Source organism: Artemia sp. Qi Xiang Cuo, chromosome 18 (assembly GCF_049724085.1).
Source record: "Artemia sp. Qi Xiang Cuo chromosome 18, ASM4972408v1, whole genome shotgun sequence".
Classification (NCBI taxonomy): domain Eukaryota; kingdom Metazoa; phylum Arthropoda; class Branchiopoda; order Anostraca; family Artemiidae; genus Artemia; species Artemia sp. Qi Xiang Cuo.
In genome coordinates, this window is record NC_142811.1 from 26,581,385 (window position 1) to 26,604,837 (window position 23,453).

The following is a 23,453-nucleotide window of genomic DNA, read 5'->3' on the forward strand; positions in this document are numbered from 1 at the left end:
AGTTTAGGTTTGGGGTGTGAAAATTTACGTGTTCTGGATGAGTTGATTTACTTTGGGTGTAGTTAGTATAGGATGTTAAGTGGGGTAAGCATATAGAATTCGTTGAAAACAAAGGGAATAGGGTAATAGGAATGGTTCTAAGGGTTTGTTTAAGGTCAATAGGTCTAGGAGATCAAGCTAGTTTTGCATAGATAAAAAAGGAAAGAAATAAATGGTGAATGAAAATGAAAGACCTGACAACGAAAATAAATCAGAAGAAAAAAAGGTCAATAGACGCAAGGTTAATTACTACACAACATGAGATCTCTCACCTGCCGATATTCTAAAAAAAACTGTCTCAACCACCATTGGGACAAGAAGGGGGAAATCAAGACCCGACAGTGGCGGATCCAGAGGGGGGAGGGTGGTGTGCCCCCTTAGTTTAGTCTAAAGTAGTGTAATTTACTTAATTAACTCAAGTTTCCGTTAATTATACTTGCTCCTAACGCAAGTTTATCGGATCAACCTATATTGCACCCCTCCTAAAAATTTTTTTATCGGATCAACCTATCCCCCGCCCTTAAAAATCCTAGATCTGCCCCTGAGACCTGAGATACCCCCACTGAAAATATAAAAACAATAAATAACGTATAACTATGAAAAAGGGATTAATTTAATTTATATATTCAAATTACAAACAATACATCAAAGTCGAAAGTAGACTCGTATCGGTTCCATGCAGCAACCACTCTATTTCATGGAGTAAAACGAGACCTTTCCGAAATTGTCGATGACTGGTGTAGTCTGCGTACATTGCGAGTTAAATGGGAAAATGGCACAGCAACTGGGAAAATATCAAAAGAAAAGAAATAAGTGGTCAGTGTCAGGAGATTATGATTAACCTTGAATAATAAAGAATTGAGAGTAACTGCTAGTTCAACAGGAAGAATGTTCAGTAAATGGTACCAACTGTTTGCAGAAGAAATACTGGAGAAAGCAGAAAACTTCTTAAAATGCGAAGCGCCTTATTTTTCTGCCTCTGAAGTGGATTTAAATGGGAGCCGAAAGTATTCAAGTAAATAAGGGGAAAGTAATATAAGTAAAAATGAACAAGAACAAAATAAATAGAACGCATAGCTTCAAGGGGCAATTTTTAACGGTTCGAAATACCTACGTTCCCTCCAAGCTTCAATCTTGCACTAATAACATTTGGCTTCCAACTTAAATTCGAGTCAACTAGCACACCTAGGTTACAATAATATCGACACGTGATACCTCTGAATTTGACACAGAAGATTTGATCAAATTCAGACATGGAAGTGCCCATGATGTGCGCGAATATCACATAACTTTATTTTATAAAGAGTGTAGAACTAGCCTATCTGCCGTAAACATGCTACTAGTCTGTCGAATGCAAGAGTTGAGTTATGTTTGACACGGTCTTTATCAATTTTAGAAGCAGTACAGGCTGTCATCAGTGAAGAGAACGGTCAGCCCTAGGTCTATAACTGAATTACTAATATCATTAACATAAATTAAAAACAGCAGAGGACCTAGAATTGAACCTTGGGGTACTCCAAATTTATTTGACTGGTTTGAAGACATTAATATAATATCTCCCCATCAATACACTGAACTCTCATCACTTAAATAAGACACTATTATCGATTTAGCCCGACCACGTATACCACAATTTGACAAATTTTTATTTAAAATTGTACCGCAAATAGTATCGAACGCTTTCCGTATATTCACAAATACAGAAGTGGGGATTTCATCCTTATCCAAGGCGTCGTGTATAAACTGGGCTACTGCCAAAATAGTAAGCTCTGTAGAATGGCATCATGAAACCCGAATTGGGACTTACTGAAAAAAATCATTCTCGTCGAGAAAATTAACGATTCTTGTTTTTTTCTTGTTTTAATGTTTTTTCTTATTTTAGTTGTTTTATTTTATATAGTATATATATTGCGACTCAGGGTGAGCTTGAATCAATAATTGCTATTAAACTAATCTTCAACTTTTAAACTATGGTTTCCTTCGTTCGAATCAATGACTTTAAAACCCTGTCAAGCAGTGTGAACAAAAATATTAACTAAAAATAACCAATTTTTCCGTAAGTTGAATGCCAAGTAAATTACGTTAAATCATTTATAGCAAAGACAATCTTTAGGGTGTCAATTACTGATTATTGTTGATGAAGCCCCTCATTTTTAACTATTGTCAGCATTTAAAAAGTTTGTATCATTAAGTTTCATATATTACGATAACTAATAATAAGAGATTCTATTTGTAAGAGAGTCTACTGTTAAAGACGGTCGCTTTTTAATGTTTTATTCAAAGTTTTGTACATGCAATTTTTCGTCATAACTACTAATGATGGTGAGAAAAAAAAAGGTTGAGTTAATGGAAAATGATCAACTGAAATAGCCTGACTGAAATATTGTCCATTATGACGGATTGCTGAATTCTTTATCACAACACCACCTAGATTAGTAGAATTTTGGCTCGTTTGCTATAAAGACCGTGAGAATTAACGTATAGATAAACAGGTTGTTCACTATACCATTACATTTCAGAAACTTTCAATGCTGATCCTTACACATTACTAAAAACATTGGGAAAGTGAGGTCATTTCAGACAGAAAAGGATGAACTAATTTTTAGGGACAATTCTTAATTGAGAATTTTCCAATACAAATAGGCTATGCGTCATGAGCCTTTTGTCGGTGCAAAAAAAAAAAATCGTTAGAACTGATTTTCTTATTAAAATGGTTGTTTAAAATTCAGATTACTTGTCTTTGCAAGCAATCCAGGCATGGATAGCTGAAAGAGTCATCTACTATGTCAATGGCGTTAATATAGTGGGGAGGATAGCAAGGGGGCTCACCGTGCCCTATTTTTCGGTTGGAGGGGGATATCAAATGACCTCTGAGACTTGATTTGTTGAACATATTTTGTTTGATCAAATTTAAAGTTTAACCTGAGTCTCTGTTTATAACAAAAAGCAGAATAGGATTTTATAGAAGTGCAGTAAGGCAACAACTAATTTTAATATTGCTGTATGTCTTTCTAGAGGTAGTAAGGGGGCACAAATAAAGGGTTGGGTCTCAGGAGGAGGACGGAGACAAATAAAGTCTCTTTACCTGCGCCCCAGTTGTTCACTGCACCTCTGGTCAATACAATAACATATATTTTGGTACATGAATTTTCCCTTATGTCATGACTATACTGATTTGGGTACTAAAAGGCTAATATTTCAGTATGTACAGTTGAAGTTCAGTATCGGCCAGATGGTTCGTTCTCTGTTGTGCTTCCTTCTGGGAAGGACTGCCATGTTAAAGCACAACTACACCGACAAGGAAACGTAACTCACTTAAAAGCAGAAATATCAGGCCGCATTTCGCAGTCAACGGTCTTAGTGACTGACAGCGGCGTTACCCTGTTTGAGGAGGTAAGCATTTGTATTATCTTGTAGATAAAAGTGGGTAAAATGTTGTTCGGTTTCTTCCGTTTTGTTTTCAATATAATTTTTTCCAGAAATTGAAAAATATAAGGACATTCATTATGATTAGCCACCCATAGCCACAATAAGACACAAATATAAACATGTTTTGCCCAAGATTTGGAATTCATTGAGAAATATAATATGGGATGAATAAACTAGTCTGTCTAATAAGTAATGAAACTTTCCTTCTTTTTTTTTACAAGGCAGCAGTTTGCGTTAAGGGATTGATATTAGGTAGCTTTTATGTCACTAGTTGGCGCTGTAGTTGTTAGTACTAATTTGTAGAAGATGATGCAAGAAAATCCGCCAAGGAATTGTACAGTTAAGAGCAGGTGGGTAAAGCATCCTAAATTATTGCGATTTATGACAGATCAACTATAATCAAATATTTGCTTCACCCATAGATTCTAAAATTCATGACTTCAAAAAGTTTTTTTTTTAGTGATTACAGCCTGACAATCAGGAAACTATACCTATTTTTGATACACCACCGGAAACAGTGGCCAATGCCCCATTTTGGCTCCCTAATCATAGAGACTGAAATTTCGTGCTATTTGGTTCAAATAAGGTACAACATGGATACTGTGCTGCTGAAAGGGGACATTGAGAAAGGCCTTAGTAACATTTCTCCATTTAATGGAGTGTAGAGTTACTTTTTTATTATTTTTTATTTTTCGGTAAGAATTAGGTGGGCTGTGGCCTGTGTTAGTGGGACTCTTTTTAATGAGGAGCTGTATTTAGGATACTTGTGTGTGGATAGGGATTTGTGTGTTGTGGATAGGGATTTGTGTGTTGTGGATAGGGATTTGTGTGTTGAGTAGATGTTTTGGTGGAAATTTGCGTTTGACATGCATAAGTCGCATAATTGCAGTGATTGTGCGATGGACACTTTTGTTGGTGGACAGGGAACTGTGTGATGGATATCTGTGGGAATGGGAATTTCATGGACCGTGAGTTAATGTTTAAAGAGCTGTATAGCGAGGCATTATGTCGTGGAAATCCGTACGGCTGCAGATTTATGTGGTTAGGATATGTTGTAAGTCTTCGGGCAAACCTCTGTGATTCTAGATATCATTGTCTAACTATAAGGTCTGAAATAATGTGGATGGGGCTGTGTGGTAATTAATGCGTATAATAGCTGTGTCTGTGCAGAGCTGTATTGCTTTGATAAGAAAAATGTTCGTAATATGACTTTCATAGGACATGAGATAAAAAAAAATATTTCGAAGAGGTGCTTGCTAATCTGAAGAGCAAATGAACTACCAAATGTGCCTGTGGTATGTTGTTTTGTCAGGGTTATGTGGTAGTGAATAGTGTTGTAGAAGTATGTAAATGCAGCTACTTAAGTAATTTTTATAATATTGAAAAATATAATTGGACACTTCTTTTGTGAAGTATTTTTAGATAGTACCTAAGTACATTCTAATGGCTCAATACTATGGATTTCTGATTTCCAACTGATTTTTCGATCTTACTAGAGATACTTCACTTAATAACAAAAAATCGGAAGAAACGAAACTTTAAAAAATTTGGTTTGCAACATGAACCTGCACTGTTATAAAATCCCTGTTATTCTTGTTGGGAGAGAAAACCGGAAACTTCGAAGTTCTTTAGCGAGTTGAAGACCGAAGCGTCAGTGGTGTTGTCAGGCTTTCAGAGAAGGCTTCATTTTTCCTTCATAACGAATGTATTAGGATACGTTTCTGCAAACTTGCTTTGGCAAGCATAACCCTTTTTTCAAAACCAGGCGGACTCCAAGAGCTGTAGAGCCACTGCCATCTGGAAATAAAAATGGACCAACTTTGAATGATAAAATTCTGAAAATTGCTTCTGACAAATTTTCTCTGCACTGATCTTTTTATGATGGACATGATTTAACGAATGATAGTGATTCTGACTAAAATTGATCTGCTGCTCTGTTAGATGAGTTTCTTTTTTTCCACAATGATTTGTTTGCCGGTGTCGGTAAGAAAGACCGTTATAGCGATACAACTGTTGAATTATTTCAATGATAGAAACAGAGGATTGAGGAACCTAGAGTTTTATTCCATTGTAAAAGGTCTTTTTTACAATTTTAACTCTGCTTTATCATCATCTACACCAGTGGAAAGACTTTTGTCTACGTGGAGGAGGGAGACATTTTCTCTGTGTAAAAGCAACTTCTTGGGTGACAAAATATTTAAGATGCTGTTTTTACTGAAAGAGACTTTGAAGGTACAAAACAGTTTAATATTCATCTTCATTTGTATTATCGATCATAGTTTAGTATGCTTTATGCGAAGCACGTTTAGAATCAAGAAAGCAATAACTAACAAGAAGTTTTTGGCCATTTAATGCTGAAATCTTTTCTCAGTGCAATTATATACTAAAAGATTTTTAGGAAATTTTTCGTACAGTCTGTTTAAGTTTATTTTTCTTTGAACATTCGGTAATTAAATTTAGTTACTCCTTTAAAGGCTTTTTTTAAATGCAGGCAGGGGCTTGTGGATGAGGGTGGGGGGTGTTGTTGTTGTTAATTTTTGCACTGGGGGCATTTTCTGGATTGGGTGTTATGCATTTGAAATTCTGCTTACGCTTTTATGTTCAGCTGGTAGAAAGAGTAATTATATTTAAAACTGTCTCGAGGGTCGTGACACAATGTCTCACTGTTTATTATTTTAAAAAGAAAAATGTTGGTGTTCTGAGGAAAATGCTTCGATAAAATAGGCTTCATCTGATAACGAGCTGGCTGCTTTTTTTTTTTTTTTTTTTTTTTTTTGCGATTTGAAGACTTTTGTTCCCCATTTGGCAGAAGTTTTGTTTTTATTATTATTCCTAAATTTTCATCTACAGGTATAATTAAATGTTTGGTTTGCCGCTAGTCTTTTATCGAGCTTCTTAGATGTTTATTCAATCTTCTTTTGAAAGATTCAACAGAGAAACTTTTAAGACTAATTTCCTCATGAAGATCATTCCAGATCGAGGTGCAACGTCGGATGAAGCTGTTCTTCAAGCACTCTGTTCTCGGCTTGTCAGCCTAAAGATGATTTGACCGAATCGTGTGTCCTCGTGTCTGTTCTCTCGGTTGGACAATTGGAGGCACAATATGAAACAGCTCTTGTGAATTTAAGTACTTGCGGAAAATAGCCATCGACACTATGTCAAACCTCTCACTAAAAGACTGGAGAGAGTCATGGAGAACGACTAAATGTGCCCTGTTAGCCCTATTTTGGGCTTTTGTAGTGGTGCCAGCAGCTGATGCAAGACTTGTAAAGTGGGATGATTGAGCTGATAGGTAGAAGGTTTTTGCAGCGAAGGGTTATCTTCAGCTTTTTTGGGCAGGAAGTTGTTTTTTTCGCCGATATAGGTGGGTGTTCCAAGAGAGATCTTTGGTGAAGTGGATTCCAAGGAGACGTAGCTCGTCGACTTTCTTTATAGCTTCGTTCAAGAAAATGAAGCTGGGGTGTATGCGTAGTACTTCTGATCGGGAGATCATCAGCTCTTTTGTTTCTGATGCATTGAATCTGACCATCGCGGCATCAGATCACTTTTCAATTCCCAAAAGATCTGTCTGTAGTAGTGTGGAGGCTTTGATTGGGTCGTACATAGAGCTTGCAAGGTTATCTTCTGTGTCATTTATGTAAAGAATGAAAAGCGTAAATACCAATATACTACTCTTGGGCACGCCTGCCTTTATTGGATGTTCGAGGGAGGTGAATCCGTCAACACCAACCCGCAGCTAATGATCAGATGAAAGCTTTCAATCACCTTTAACAAACGTCCTTTGACACCATAAGCGTAAAGTTTGTTCAGTAGGCCGCAATGCCATACTCTTTTGAAAGCTTTAGAAATGTCGAATGTCAATAACTTCATGTCGTATCATTTTCCCAGAAGTTTGATCTACTCCTGGTGCTGCGCCATTAAGCAGTCAAGTTTGTAACGCTGGAACGGCAGAGACTGAGCTAAAACTTTTTGATGCAGGAGAGGAAGTTGATAGGCCTTTAAGAGGCCACGCTCATTCGATCGCCTTCTGGTTTAGGTATAGGAATGAAATAAGCAGATTTCCATATACGTGGAAAGGTTCAAGCGGAAAAATACACCTGGAAAAGCGATGACAAAGGTCCAGCCGTTTCGGCATTGTAGGTCTCCAAAGCTTTTTAAGACTGGCTAATTTACTTGTGTTTTCCGTTTTTTTAATACCTAGGCTTTTTAACTATAGTAATGTATAGACCTGAATTGAATAAGACACATTTCAAAGTACTGAAGATTCACTCGTGTAATGTGTAAATTTTTCCTTGATTGTGTTACAAAAGAATATTAAAATTACATGTTGTTCAGCTACGCATTCCTTGCTCTTTCTTCGCCTACAACTTTGAAATTTTCAGGATGGATCTCACACATTTTGTCTGCCTGAATTGAAATACATGGCTGAAAAATCTAAAGGTCTGATGAGTGAAGGGGATGCAGTTGCTCCAATGCCTGGTGTTGTTGAAAAGCTGATGGTTTCCGAGGGACAATATGTAAAGGCTGGTGATCCTCTGGTTGTCCTCATAGCTATGAAAATGGAGGTTTGTTATCTTTTAATGCTTAAATATCTGTCTTCTCTTTTTAGATTGTTAGACACTAAATTGTTTTTTAGAGTTTTTTGCATGATAGTCATTTTAAAAACCGGTGAATGATTCGAGGATTTGTTCATTGAAAACGAAAAATCAGTGTTGTTTTGTGGAAATTGAGAGTTCACAAAACTTCACGTTTGACTTATTGGTTTTCACTAAAATCGGTGGTTGAGGTATCCAAAATCGGGGTAGCAATTTGCTAATTTCGGGACCCAGAGATGTCTAAAGTCAGGGTAGCAGCTTGCTAATTCAGGTATGCTAAGAAATCTATTAAGTTGGGTTTTAGTTCTGGTCCTTTTTTTCAATTGGGTCCCGAGTGATGGCTTGACTGTAACACGCACAATTGTTGTATGATCGTAACCCTACATTTTTGGTTCTTGGATGGAGGGGGATGGAGGCGCAACATCAGTGAAGATTTGTTCCCATTTTTTTTTTTCATCTACATCCATTTTATTTCTTTTTTTTAATAGACTTATTATTTCCAAGCAAAGTTGTTTTGCTTGTAAAGATCATGTCGATGCCCATAGAATGTATTGTTATGCTACCTACTTTACTTTGCTAATTTTTCTGAGCATCGAAATTAGCAACTGGCATACCCAGTTTTAGATTAGCAAGTGGCACATCCAATTTTAAATACCCATAAATTTCTTGGATAGCCAAATTACTAAGTTGCTGCCCAGATCCATTGACGGCCGACCCAGGCACTGAACAGGCGACCTCAGTTTACCGTGACTTATTATATGATTTTATTTCTGCTCGTTTTGTCTTTTAATACTGCTTTTTACTTCTCTTTGAAAAATATAGCTGTATTTTTAATGTATTTTCGATTTTTTTTTTTTTTAATTCATCAGAGGCAATGATCAGTCGTTCCCTTAATAAAAAGCAATGTGCTTTTAATGTATTATTTCTTTCTTCCTTCCATTTTTTCTGGCCATTCCGATTTGAAGGGATAGTCGTAGAAACTCGGGAGAGGCTCATTCGATTTGAAATTGAAAGTTCTGGTGCCTTTTAAAAGTAAAAATGATTGGAGAGCAACCAACTTCCCTTCCATACCGTTTTTCACTATCCTCCCCCCATAACCCTCGAGTTGTTCGATAAAAATTTTGAGATAGAAACTTACAGCCATAATTTTTTGGGCCAAGAGGAACCTAATACACAAAATTAAAATTGTTTGGTGACAATCCCCCTCCCCCCCTAAAAAAATGCCGAAAATGGGGCCCAAAAATGCTCAAAAAGCTTGTTTTCGGCGATTGCTTTGGAACTTATATCCTTCAGTCCTAAGGCTAAGGGGACCCAGATGAAGAACAAAAACTAGAAAATATATTGGTTTCCGCGTAGGGCCAAAAAAACTTTGTTTTTGTTTTCTGAACGGTCTAACTTGAAATGTTAAGTTCATGTGCCAAACGAACTCTAATATACAAAATTGCTTTAGTTCTGAGGCATGGGCCCCCAAAAAGATCCAAATTCTTTCGATTAGCTTGCAACTTATCTCCTTACGTCCTTGCGTCATGAGGCCCCAATGCCCAAAAAAAGAGGAAAATTTGATGTCCCCCAATTTGAACCTGAAAAACGACCAAAAATATTTTATTTAGCTGGGGCCCGCCCCCCTCCCCATGTATAGGGCCCAAGAATGGTTTTCAGAAACCTTTTTTGGAATGTCTTGTAATTTCCAAAATTCTTAGTCTAGGCTAAGGGGACCAACATTTTGTTGGGATGGAGAATGGTCTCAGGGACCCAGAAATGGGCAAAAAAGCTTGCTGTCCCTGATCAGCTTGACACTTACAGCCGTAATTCCCTGGGCAAAGAGAAGGTAACATAAATAAATTTATTTGGGGGCACGCCCCCCCCCCCCAAAAAAAAAAACAAATAGGGCTTGAAAATGGCCAAAGTAATTTTTGTGATTGTTTCAAAAGTTATGTCTAATCTTTGGGCCAAGAGGAACTTAATATACAATGAGAAAGAGGTGGTGAATTATTGATTCATCGAAAAGGGCCTAAAAACTTTTTCTGGTCAGGTTGAGACTGACACCTGTAAGTTCCATCACTATGGGAACCCTTTTGCAAAAAAAAAAAAAAAAAAAAAAAAAAAAAAAAAAAAAAAAAACAGTTTAGGTTTTGGGCATGGATCCCTCCAATGAGCCAGAATTTTTTTTTTTCGACTGGCTTGGCACTTAAATCTGGAAATCATTGGGTCAAGATGACCCCAATTTTCAAAAAAAAGACGAAGAAAAAAAGAAAAATATGCTGATTCACTTGAAAAGAGAAAAACAATTTTTTTCTGAATGAATTGAAACTTAAAATCGTAATTTCCTGATCAAGGGTTGCCTAATTGTGTCAGGGACCGGGAAATAGGACAAAACCCTTGTGTTGCCTGATATGTTTGAAACTTGCAGCCACGGTCCTCGGGCCAATTAGTTAAGAAAAATACTGGTTCCCTTGAAAAGGGACAAAAGAAAATTTGTTTTTCCTAACGGCAGAAAACTAACACTCGTACATTCCTAGGCCAAGGAGACACTAACTTCCAAAAAAAGTGATTCGGAGACTGGTTGCTTTTAAATTGGGAAAAAAACTTATTCTCGATTAGCTTGACACTTATACCTGAAAAAGATGTTAGTGTGTCTGAAAATTGGGCCCAAAAAAGAGCCACCAAGTACTTTGAGGTCCCCTTGGACTTATCTACATGCCCTAAAATTTTCAAGCAGTTCAGCGAAAAAAAATCTATTTTTTCGCGCTAAGAATCGATACAACCAAGTTTTTTTTTTCAAAATTGGTTTACGGCGTCAAGTTTGATTCTCACTAAAATCCGGTTTTCGGTACCCGGGCCTTGCTCTTGTGGATCTAATATTGGGGTAGCAATTTGCTAATTGTGGAACCCAAAAATATCTAAACTCAGGATAGCAGGTTGCTAATCCCGGTACGCTAGAAAATCTAATAAGTTGAGTTCCAGTTCTGAGACTTTTCTTAAGTTAGTCTCAGACTTTTTCTAACCACTCCTAGCCGAGTGGTTAGCGCACTGGGATTGAAATCCTTTGTCTGTGAGGACTGGAGTTCGAATCCTGGTGTCGTTGGTTATTTGGTTGGAATGGGATCAGCGGTGTGTTTCGGTAAGCTCAGCCAATAGTCGACCCAGCTCCAAATGGGTACCTGGAGAAATCTTGGGGAAAAGCACAAGAAACGTCGGATGATTTGCTCCAACCACGCATTGCACTCCCGGCCAAAAGCAGAGAATTTGGAGTTCGGTACCTGCGCTACGCAGACCATTGATCTTCATGGGGAAAAGTTGTTTGTATGTGTCTGAGGGTTGGGACAATTTTTTTGGGGGAAAAAACTAAGGTTAGAGCAGAAATTTGTTCTCATTTTTTTTAATCTATATACTAGACGAATTTTGTCCATCCAATACTGTTTTAGCTCGTAATGGTCCTATCGGCATCCATCGAGTAGACTATCATGTTACTTATATTACCTTATTAATTTTTTTAGGAACTGAAATTAGCAATTGTCGTATCCAGTTTTAGATACCTTTTAGATACCTCTTGGGTAGCAAAATTAGGAAATTGCTGCCCCGAATTCTACTGACGCCCGACCCGGGTACCGAAGAATCATATTTAGTTTGCCGACAGAAGTCCCTTCCCTCAACAAGTTGTAATACGATCAGAGACGAAGCAAACGTGGGCCTCTTCAGGGCGGTGTGAACAAAATAGTTTTAATTAGTGTTTGTCATAATTGAAGTTTAATATTGGCAATGAAAATTTAAGCCTGTCGAAGGAAACAAAATTTGTTGGCCCAGTTTCAGGTGTCACATATTGATACAATCAAACGTCAGAATGCTTTGTCTTCATTAAGATATACCTAGTCCTCTTTACATAACCTTTTAGTTGGAAGCTTATCGGAGACAAAACAAATTTAAGGCCCATTGTTTTCTCGAATCGATACAGCAAAAACTAATTTCAAGTTTTTGTCTTAATAAATTACGTTTGCTTTCTTTAGATAAAATTCTGTCTCAAGCAGTTACTTTATCGCTTTTTTTAATGTCTGAGAATTAAAACTGAGATTCAAGAATAAGTCTAATTTCACACCATTAGTCAATTCAAATGGGAAGTTTTAACGCTTTCATTTAAGCACAGCTATTCTAATGGTTATTTCAAGAACAAATCCCACTTTTAAGAACATTTTACAATTGATGACATACGCGATATATGATGTCGAGTGATAGACTATGGGACAGACACAGAAAAATATTGCGCCTGTTCTCTGACACCGCGAATTAATACAACTTAATCATTTCAAAATTGTTCGTCTCTTTACCCTGTCTACATGTAACTTTGAAGCCAATCAGGATATAAGCACCTGTGGATTTCTGGATTCCTGTGCCCTAGTTTTGACCTCTGTCTTGGAGGGGGGGGGGGGCTTTGCACCAATACTTAAATTTCACTTATAATTTAGAGTTCGCTTGACCAAGGACTCTCAGTTTTAAATTTAAATCCGTGGAGAAAGAATGTTTGCTGGCCTTTTTTAGGCCCAGTTTTCAGATGAACCAATATTTTCCCTTTTTCTGTGTATTTGGGTCCCTTCGGCCGATGGAATATCAAATATTAGTTTCAAACCAATCGAAAAAATATAGGCTTATTATAGGGAGTTCGTATCCTCAATCTAAATTTGTGTCAATGCATTACGGAGCCCTTGAGTTGGGAACTTACGGGTGCAAGTTTCAAGCCAGAAGTCCGTCAGCCCATTTTTTGGGACGAACATTTTTTTTCTTGTGCATTGTAGTACTCTTGAACCAATAGTAAGTTAATAAAAAAAAATCTGGCCTTTTTCGAGCCCCATTTTGTAGGGGACCGTGTTCTTATCGTACTATTTTAGCGTCTGTAAAGGTTAAACAGGAAGGAGGATTTGAATTCATGTTAGAATTCCTGAATTTAATTGAAATTGCTGATTTGCCAAACTATGACTTAAAACTAAACGATAACTAAGAATTAAACGATAGTTATGTCAATGCTTAATTTAGATATTTCAAAGGACATTGGCATTGAAACATTCCTCGTTGTTACTGAATTAAATAACAACGAAATTAAAGAAAACATATAACGACCGGGTAAAATCTGGGCAACGAGTTTTTTGACATCTATGACGTCATGCGAAATTAACATAATTTTGAATGAATCCGAACAGCTAAAGCAACAGGCATGAGAAAAGGTCTGAGGTAATGATGCACGGAAATGAAGCGCAACGAGATCTGATCTGCGGTTAGAAGGGAAGCAACAGAGAGAATCACAACGCCTCCCAGGAGAAAACAAGCCTTATAAACTGGATTTTTTAATGCATTAACAGGAAGAGGGAATTAAATTCATGCCAGGATTTCTTAATTCAATTGAAATTACTGATTTGACACCCCATGACTTAAAACTAAAGATTGACGTGATGATTATATTAATGCGTAATTAGAGAATCAAATATATATAAGCCTGTCGCGTGCCGAGTTCCGAGGCCCGGGCGGGTGTTAATTGTTTCCAGTGTTAATTTTCAAAATTACTAGAAGCAATAAGATTTTTGGATTCTTTTTGGGCACCCTCTTGGCAGTCCCCTCACTCTAAACAAAAATGCGTGATTCTTTTATTTGATGCAACGATCCTTGAAAGTTTCATGGCAGTCAGAAACAATTTTGCTTCAATTTGAGAGGGCCTTTGCCTCCAAATATTTTTTTTTTAATATTAGGGTCCACATGGCTAGGGATCTGCAATTCTAAATTTCAAGAGAAAAAAAGACGTTTTTTTTTCTTTTGTGTCCCATTATCAGGCTGACCAATATTCGTTTTTTTTTGTGAATTGTGGCTTCTCTTGGCCAGGCTTATATGTCAAGCCAATCGACAAAATACAATCCTGGTTTTTTGGCGGTTCGTCCTAAATTCTTTTCTTGCATGAGGGTTTTCTTTGTGCAGGAACTACAGGTGTAGGTTTCAAGTCGTTCAGAAAAGTAAGCTTTTGACATTTTTGGGAGGAAACTTTTTTTTTTCTCTCTTTTTAAAGCGGTCGGGAGAAAAAAGGAAGGAAGGAAGAAATAATGAATGCTTTGAAGCAGAAGCTGAAGTAGAAGCTTTGAAGCAGATTTGCCTCGGATTTTGATGAAAATTAGGATTTTATTTTGATAAATACGGGCCAAACTATTCAAAATACATAGGCTTACATCATTAAATGGGAATGCTACTCAAGCCTTTTAGAAGGTCTGAGACAGGGTGGGGCAGCCTATTTTCAGTTGCTTATTGTTAATTCGATTGCTATTATTTTAAACTATGATTAGCCTTTTATTTAATTTTGCTGCTGTGTCGTTGACGATTTTAGGACAAATAAAAAAAAATACTAAAAATGCAAATCTTTTTCAGTAAAGCGCAAATGATGATATGGCTTTTGATGTTTTAGGGGTCGGGGCGGTAGTCCTGCTTTTATTTGTGGTAATTTTTGTTGGTTGTAAGTTTTGTTTGATTGTTCAATGTAGTTTCTGTTCATTTTACGTACGATTTGACTATTCATCCACAGCAGTATCTGATATATTTTGATGCGACTATTCATTTCAGTTTCTATTCGGTTTGGGTTTATGACTCCCTCAGTTGAAGTACCTCCAATTTTCTTCATGAATTCAATACATTTTTAGTTTTTGTTTAGGGTGCTTACTGGGGTATGTCGCTATGGCGCTATTTAACTGTGTTTTGAGAATCTGTTAGTATGTAACTAAGAAACTTGGTATTTTTTAAGCATTTCCATAATCATCCGATAGACAAACACTGTTTTTTTGGCTGGGATGAATATTTTTGAGAAAATTTTTATTTTAAGAATCAACAACATTGGCTTACATCACATTGAGATATCCCGTTTCAAAAATGCTAACTGGCAATGCTAAAATATCTAACTTTAATGGTAAGAGATATTTGCAGGCTATGGATGAAAACTGAGCAATATTTTATAAACGGAGAGTTTTATTTAGACTTTGAAAATCCCGGCTTTATTTTAAGACCAAAGGACCCTTGCATGTTTTAAAACTAAGAACTCTACCCATTTTTAATTTTATAAGAATTGTCCTTCGTTTTCCCAAGATTTTGCAGTAAAATTTCGACTTATTTTGAGTTTTTAAATAAGATTCCTTTTTAATTTGTATCATTTTCAAAATGTAAAAGGTGAAAAAATCAGTTGTTTGTTGGTTAAAAAATATTTTACAGATTGTCGTTTTGAATAACTGACTTCTACGAATCAAAATCATGTGTGTGTTATACATCATAACGTATCATGCATATCCGAAAATATTCACAGTGTTTTTGTTTTGTTTATAGTACGTCATACGTGCCCCTAAGGATGGGTTGGTGAAGAAAATCTTATACAATCCTGGAGCCAGTGTTGGTAAGAACAAGCCTCTTGTGCATTTTGAGGAGTAATTTGTTGTTGTTTTTTTCTGTAGAGTGTTTTAATAAAGTCCAAAAGTGATTTATTTACGAGCTGTTGTATTCTCTTGTATCCACTAATTTAAATAGTATTTGCTTTTTAGTCACCCGTAGGGGGTTTGGTATTAAAACAAACGAATACCAAAGAAGTAAGTTCCTATAACTCTTCAGTCTGTTTTAGACCACTTACGAGTCTGATAATTTTTTGCTGTGATAAATATAGTGAAATTTTGGCAAAAACAGGTAAAAATAAATTGGACAAATCCAAAGGAAGTGTGCTCTTGTTCAGAAAGAAAATTTGATGTTTTCTTATTACTATAGCAGCTGGTGCAATGCAGAAATTAGTGTAAGAATTAGCATTTTTTTAAAATCAGCTCAAAAATGGTTTTAGGTAACTTGTTTGAGTCAAAATTATCCAAATATTTTTAGTCAATATGATTAGAGGCAAACAAGTTACCTAAAATGAGCAAATGGGGCAAAATGGGCAATGGGCAGAATGGGGGTCTATGGGTCACTAAGATAATCCTCTCGCTCCTCTCAATTTTTGTTGCAGAAAGGTAGCCAATCTGTGCCTCATTTAAATCAGAATCACAGAAAGATATTTAACATATTTTATTGGATGCATAAAATTAATCCATGACCCCTCCAACATCTGCCAAATTTCTGGCAGAAAGGTAGATATGTTGAATTTTGCCTGGACTGAAATCATTCAAAATTTTCAATCAGTCTAGTATCGAAAAACGAGCTCAGTATTATTTCTGTATAAAATAGAGCTAATTCTTGACTTGTTGTGAATGTGAGCAGTCCAAGTTGCAGTAATTCGTTGACTCGGTGCAAAAACGAACTAAGTTCACACTTTTTTTTTTTAACATAATCGCAGTCCAAGCTGCAGTGTTTCGGTATCGAAATTGCAAAACAAGATGCGATTTTGGCTCAACGCAAAAGTGAGCCAAGTACAAGCTGAAGATTAACTTTGTGGGCGTGTTGCATATTGTCTGAAACCGAGTCGCGTATATATTTTCCATCTTTACGATTAGAGGTCGTAAGTGTACCAGCGGGACCCAAGACCTCCCAACCCTACAAGACTCGAACTAACTTTTCAGCAAACAGATAGGCATGTGGCACTTAGTTTGAACTAGAATCGTAAAAGGATTCCCAATCAGTATGATCAGAGGACCAAAGGGCTTGTGAAATATGTTATCGAAATATCGAGATGGCTATAAGGGTCCAACATTACTGTCCCTCATCTAAACATGGACTTTAAATTAAGATCCTCACCTTTTAAATTTGTTTAAAAAAATGAACAAAGCCATGAGAGCAAGGTTCTTTTTTCAGATTCCGGGATTTCATTGTACCCAGCCTATTATTTTGACAAGTTCGTCTTATGAAATAAGATAACTATTTGACAATTCAAAAGTCTCAATCATTTTAATAGCTCCTTGGAAAAAGTTTATTTTGAAAGCTATGACTAGATCCCTCAAGCGATCTGTATTTTAGATCCTTCAATATCCTTTTCTGAAATATACTTTATTCCATTTTTAAGGTATTTAAAAGGCATAATGAAGAATAACAAGGGAGTTGCAAGTGAGTGTCTTTTTGAATATTGTCATCTGTCATGGATCAGGGGAAAACTTTCCAGGGGCGGGGAATTTCCGGCATGATTTTAAAAACAAGCAGAAATTAAAACAAAAAAATTAGTTTTTTTTTAAACCGAAGCAACAGTAAAACTGCAAACGAACATAAAACATGTTTATGAGAGGGGCTACCCTTCCTTAGCGCCTCGTTTTTTACACTTAAGTCTTAAAGAAAATTTCAATTTGGAAAAAATTAAGTATAAGGTAATTGTGTAGAGTTTTCTTTTTTTTTTCTCGTATTGTGGTTATATTTTCGAGATATTGTTGCATTTTTTTCTTCACTAATTTGTTTTGTGTGGATTTTGTGATTGATACGAGGTCCTCCAAAAGCTATGCTTCGTGGGACCTCTAGTGCCTAAGTGTACTTATGTAATTATTTTAGTAATTATTAAATTGATTTGAATTGAAAGTTCTTTGAAAATAATTCTCGTTCAAATTGGAACGATTTCTGTTCGTTTTAAGTTTAAATTTTGCTCCTTACTTTCTGTGAAGAATATCTGTTTTTTATGTAATCATACCAAAAGGCTATGTAAAAGTCTCAGTCATTTTTATACCTCCTTGGAAAAAAAATTGTATTTTTAAAATTGTGACTAGATCCCCCAAACATGGGCCAAAGAATACTGGATAAAACGGCGCTGGTTTAATTACTGATTTTTGGTACCTAATTTCTCAGTCTGTTTGAACGACTCTTTTGACTGATACCAATCGTTATAGAAAAAAATAGAATATTTTTTTTCGCTTCAATGGCTTTAGTGTCAATAGGATATCAGTATACAAAATGACAACAACCAATTACGGACAAATTACTGCACAAAGCAATCATGGCATTTCTCCGTTGTCGAGTTGAAATTTTCATGAAGTACGTAAAATTCAAATGGCATTCTTTCTAGTTAGTCTAGAACCGTATTTCTAGTGATTATCTGTGCATTAGTTATATTCTATTTTATATGGACTTTATCCATATACATTCACACTGTAATGTCATATAAAAACAATTATTGAAAAAAGACGAAAAAAAGTTCAGACTTACACCTGTACTAAATGATGTCTTCCCTGAATATTTCTTAAGCTTTCCAAATAAAATTAAAGGTGACTTTTATCTCTTAACATTAATCTTGATTTAAGCTACGTTTAAGTATTGTTATTATGGCAATTGCAAAACAAGCGTCTGATACTTAGATTACAAGAGGCAGTCTGACTGACTAATATCCATTAATAAATTATCGTTGAACAAGTTTCTTCTTACTGGACGGATTAATAGGAGATGGTTTATGCATACTTTTCCTTCATATAATCCCTCTAATTGCGAAAAAGCGTAACCCAGCCTGACCAGGGTTGCCACCCGGTGGAGAAAAAAAAATCACTAGATTCTTGAATAATAAATCACTAAATCAGCACGTAAATCACTAGATTATTGACTAGAAATCACTAGAATTATAATACTCTATACCATTGTAATTAATATTTGTTTTGTTTCCTTACCATGTTCCATACAGGCGCACCTACAGGAAGGGGGTAAAATTACCCCCCTAGAAGTGAAAAAATACCTTTAGATTGACTTTTGTTTTTTATCAAGCCAAAATTACCCTTGAAATTTTGAAAAATGCCTTTTTGCATCTTTATGCAGAGAATATAACAAAATCCTTGCTTCCTCCTTGTATTTCTCGGAAATGGTATACCCCGATCACTGAAAATTGGTTATCGGTGATCTAATTGAAATATTTGCTTTTAATTTTCAATTTTTTTCATTGTCGATTCAAAACCTCAGTTTTTTCCCAAAAAAATATAGAAACTATTTTCTATTTACTATAGCTGAGCCGCTATAATCACTGGCACACCAGCGACAATTTTGAAAAGGGCCTTTTTATATTTTTACCAAAAACATTTATTTCACCCTTTACAAATTTCGATAAGCATCCGCCTTGTTTCTTCTTTAATAAAAAAAAGAGGCACTTGTTAATTATACAGAACGCAGCCAAGAAGTAACGTTATGTTAATCCTAATGAAATATGTCAAAATATAATGAAAATATAATACTTTAATTTATGTTTAATAATATAATTGTATTATAATAATATAATTTGAGTCATATATTTGCACATTGGGGGAGGGGTGTGGGAGTAAAGTAACCTAACTAAAAATAACCTTAGCCCCCCCCCCTCCCCTAATGTGCAAATGTGTAGCCCAAGTTATACAAGTCCAATGCATTCTGTCACCCGTTATTTGTCTTTGTTGCTATGAAACTGGTTTTCATAGATCGTACATTATCCTTAGCAAGTTATGCTTAGCATACTCCCATCCCCAAACCTATCCTCAGGGCCTGCGTGGGTCATGTTAAATCTAAAGGTAGCCTATAGTTTGGGAACTTTTCAACTATGCTAAACCAAATGGCTATCTCAAAAATTTGATCGGACAATTTCTGAGGGAAATGGGAGGGTGGACACCAAAATTTTAATTTCCGTCCAAATGAGCCCTCTCCTGATGTTCTAGGACCGTTGGTTTGATACGATCGCCCCCGGAATAATACTAACACGCATCCGTGATTTTTCTTCTGGCAAATAATACAAAATTCAAGTTTATAGGTTGATCCGATAAACTTGCGTTAGGACCAAGTTAAATTAACGCAAACTTGCGTTAATTAAGTAAATTTCACTACTTTAGACTACGTTAGGGGGGGCCTCACCCTCCTGGATCCGCCACTGTAATGAATGTTATATGTTTGGAATCAACATAACAAGCCGATGATACATTGATTGATATCAAAATTCTGTTTCTAGAGTTTTGGTTACAATTTTCGCTCCATTCTTACAGTTTGTTATTACAAACTGTTTGATATCTAAGCACATAAATCCAAAAACTTAAAGAACAGGACGTTAACTGCGCTTATTAGGTGTTTCGATCACAAATAAGAGAATTTGGAGAATTATTGTAGCTTCGATTAGATATTAGAAGTAAAAATTAAAACCAATAGACAATTCCCAGATTAGATACCCCCCCCCCTTACTTCCAAACGACTTCAATCATCAAACTACAATTGATTTAATCTATCTACTTATATTAAAAATCCTATTACAAAAAACACTAAGCCCTATTTTCTTTTTCAGTTATTTCTTTTTTCATTTAGAAAATTATATTTAATCAATACCTACCATCTTATTTTTCAATGACTGCATTCCTGGGCGTCCATAGTCTGAATCTTAGGGGAGGGGGGCTTACCTGGTCTAATCGGCACTTCCAGTGATTTATAATAGAAATATCAAAACAAAAATATAAAAATATAAAGTAGTGTCATTCAGCCAGGGGGACTGAAGCCCCCCTCCCTTATGGGCGCCCATGACTCCATTTTTTTTCTGTTTACACATGTAGAAGGTATATTCGTATCCACCATTCACTCCACTTTCGAATGTTACAACAGAAGAAAACCTGATTTAGGACTGATAGATTATAGAAAAACATACATATGAAGACCAAAATTCAACCTGAGTAAATGTGGTGAAATATGAAGAATAGAACATTCTTGCAATTTTGCGATTAACGCGATTCGCCTATTATCTTGATGATAACGCTCTAAGGTCTATCTCTGATATAGACATACGGTATATATGTCCTCTATATATACCCCAAATATACCACCTCATAGGCGGTATATTTGCATAAATGTTAATCTGGAATATAGTAGGAACTGTAGTGAATAACTATTTTTCGTTTTTTTTAATAGCTTCTTTATGATTTATTCGATAAAATCATGAATCTACGTGATATATTTTGAAAAATCACTAGATTTATGTTAAAATCACTAGTTTTAGAACAAAAATCACTCTAAATCACTAGCTAGAAGAAAATCACTAGTCACAGCCCACTCAGAAATCGGGTCCGCCTTTGGCTAAAACCCGGAGATTTTGCTTCGGTAGATGTATTTTTGGGTCAAATCTTTTCTGACCTGTATTATTCCAATAAACTAGGCGAGTATATATATATATATATATATATATATATATAAAAAATATATATATATATATATATATATATATATATATATATATATATATATATATATATATATATATATATATATATATATATATATATATATATATATATATATATATATATATATATATATATATATATATATTCTGACAGATTTATCGTTAGAAGTGACAAATTTGTGTTTTTGTTTTGCTTAAATACTAAAAAAGGATATTTATAAATGACAAATTCTTATGTTTTTCTGCAATGTTCAATAAATCTTACCAGTGGCAGATCCAGGGGGCGAGGGGGTATGCCCCCCCCTAACGTAGTCTAAAGTAGTGTAATTTACTTAATTAAAGCAATTTTGCGTTAAATAAAATTGTTCCTAACGCGAGTTTATCGGACCAACCTATTTTGCTCCCCCCCCCCCTAAAAAAAACCCTGGATCCGCCCCTGAATCTTACTTTACAGGGAATGTACTTTTGGGAAATTCTGCACGCAACACTCCCAGGGTTCTCACCTGCATGTCCTGCAGTTTTTCAAATGTTTTGAATACACTTCTTTTTTTTTACTGTTTTATTCAGCATTAAAATAGGTCATTACAATTAGTAAAATCTTGGATTCACCTCATTTTAGGTTCTCGCTACGAGAACTTTGCACTATACCCCTGTTTCTACGGCCCTGCTATTTTTTTGTCGAAGATACACGCATGCTTTTTTCCTTTGAATCACAATCGTTCATGATGGAACGATCCAAAATTATTACAAGGTAGGCTTTATAAATGAACTGAATTTCTTAAATTACTACTGCCATCAACATAAATTCTTCTACCAGGAATGCTCGACCACTACTCGACCACTCCTACAGCATTACTCCTACCATCCACTACTATCTATATCATGGCTTCTCTTACAATCGTGAAAAGATTGCTTGTACCACTAACATTTTTATCACTGTTACTACTGCTCCTAACAAAATGAATCCTACCATGACTCTTCCTAACACAATTACTCCTACCACGGCTACGCCTACCAAGACTAGTATCGCATCAATTACTGCTACCTCTACTAAAACCAATGAACTGCTAGTAGAGAGGTAAGCCACTACCTTTACAGAGACGTTGCTACTACTTCTACTCCTACCTTGTCTGCTTCTACCATGACTACTTTTACCTTGGCCACTCCTGTCATGGTCATTGCTCCTATTGCGTCTTCGTTTACCATAACCTTTCCTGAATTAGCCCCTTTTGCCGCCTCCACTTCAGTTATTTTTACCAAGACTACGTACACCACTACTACCACCAGTTCTATCATAAATTCTCCCACCATGACTAGTACTAATAATATTTACCGCTACTACTACTTCCTCTACCAAACCAATTCTGTTGTGACTTTTCCTCCTACCATCGCTACATCGCTAGCCAATCACTCCTACCATCGCTACTTTACATTGACTGGTCCTACCCTTACTACTGCCACATCTACTAAAACTAATATACTGTTTGTAGAAAGATACTCGTAAAAACATTAGTATTACTAAAACCACTGCCACTACTGCTACCTCTATTTCTACCATGGCTGCTCCTACCATGACCACTTTTATCTTGACCATACCTGGCATGACCACTGCTATCATTACTATCATAAATTTTCTTATCAAGACCTGTACTGCTGATATTTTTACCGGTACTAGCTCTGCTCTTACGAAAATCAATCCTCCGGCTAGTTGTCCTAACAAAATTACTCCTGCCATGACTACTGCTCCCTCTACTAAAACTAATACGCTGCTAGGAAAGTTTTCAACTACTTCTGTTACCAAGACCACTACTACTGCTGCTTATACTTCTACCATCTCTACTCCTATCTTGACCACTTTTACCTTGACCTCTCCTGGTACTGCCACTGATATTATCTCTTTTTTAATGCATGTACTCCTACTATTACAGTAGAAAGGGGGGTACCAGCCCGACGAGAACACCGTGCTGCCATCTACAATTTAGTCTAACGCTGACGGGACATAATTTATTCAAGGATTATAAATCGAGTCTAATGGATGATGTCAAGGTCGATTTATTTGTTGTTGTTCGTCCAGGTGTAATGACACTGCGGGTGATTTACATAATTACTAGGGGGAATGTATTGATCTAGGACTCAAGGGGGAAGTGAATTCTTGAGAATGTGATTTACATAATCGATTTACATCCCTGGGGGGAATGTTTTGATCTGATAACGGGAAACAGGATGACGTGTCTCCTTCTAAGCCAATCGCAGAGTCGGTTACATATCATTCTAAGCCAATCAGAGTGTCATTTATAAATGATGTACCAATACAATAAAAA

General features: G+C 36.0%; 1 protein-coding gene across 1 annotated transcript in view; it reads left to right on the plus strand.

Moving 5' to 3' along the window:
• Mccc1 (Methylcrotonoyl-CoA carboxylase 1) overlaps nucleotides 1–15,582 on the plus strand; it is an 87,699-nt gene extending 72,117 nt beyond the window's left edge. Inside the window, exons 9-11 of the mRNA XM_089104474.1 lie at nucleotides 3,242–3,432; nucleotides 7,851–8,033; nucleotides 15,402–15,582. Coding sequence (XP_088960600.1) covers nucleotides 3,242–3,432; nucleotides 7,851–8,033; nucleotides 15,402–15,503 — 476 coding nt within the window. The 3' untranslated portion in view covers nucleotides 15,504–15,582. The remainder of the gene's footprint in view (nucleotides 1–3,241; nucleotides 3,433–7,850; nucleotides 8,034–15,401) is intronic.
• The last annotated feature ends 7,871 nt before the right edge of the window (nucleotides 15,583–23,453 follow it).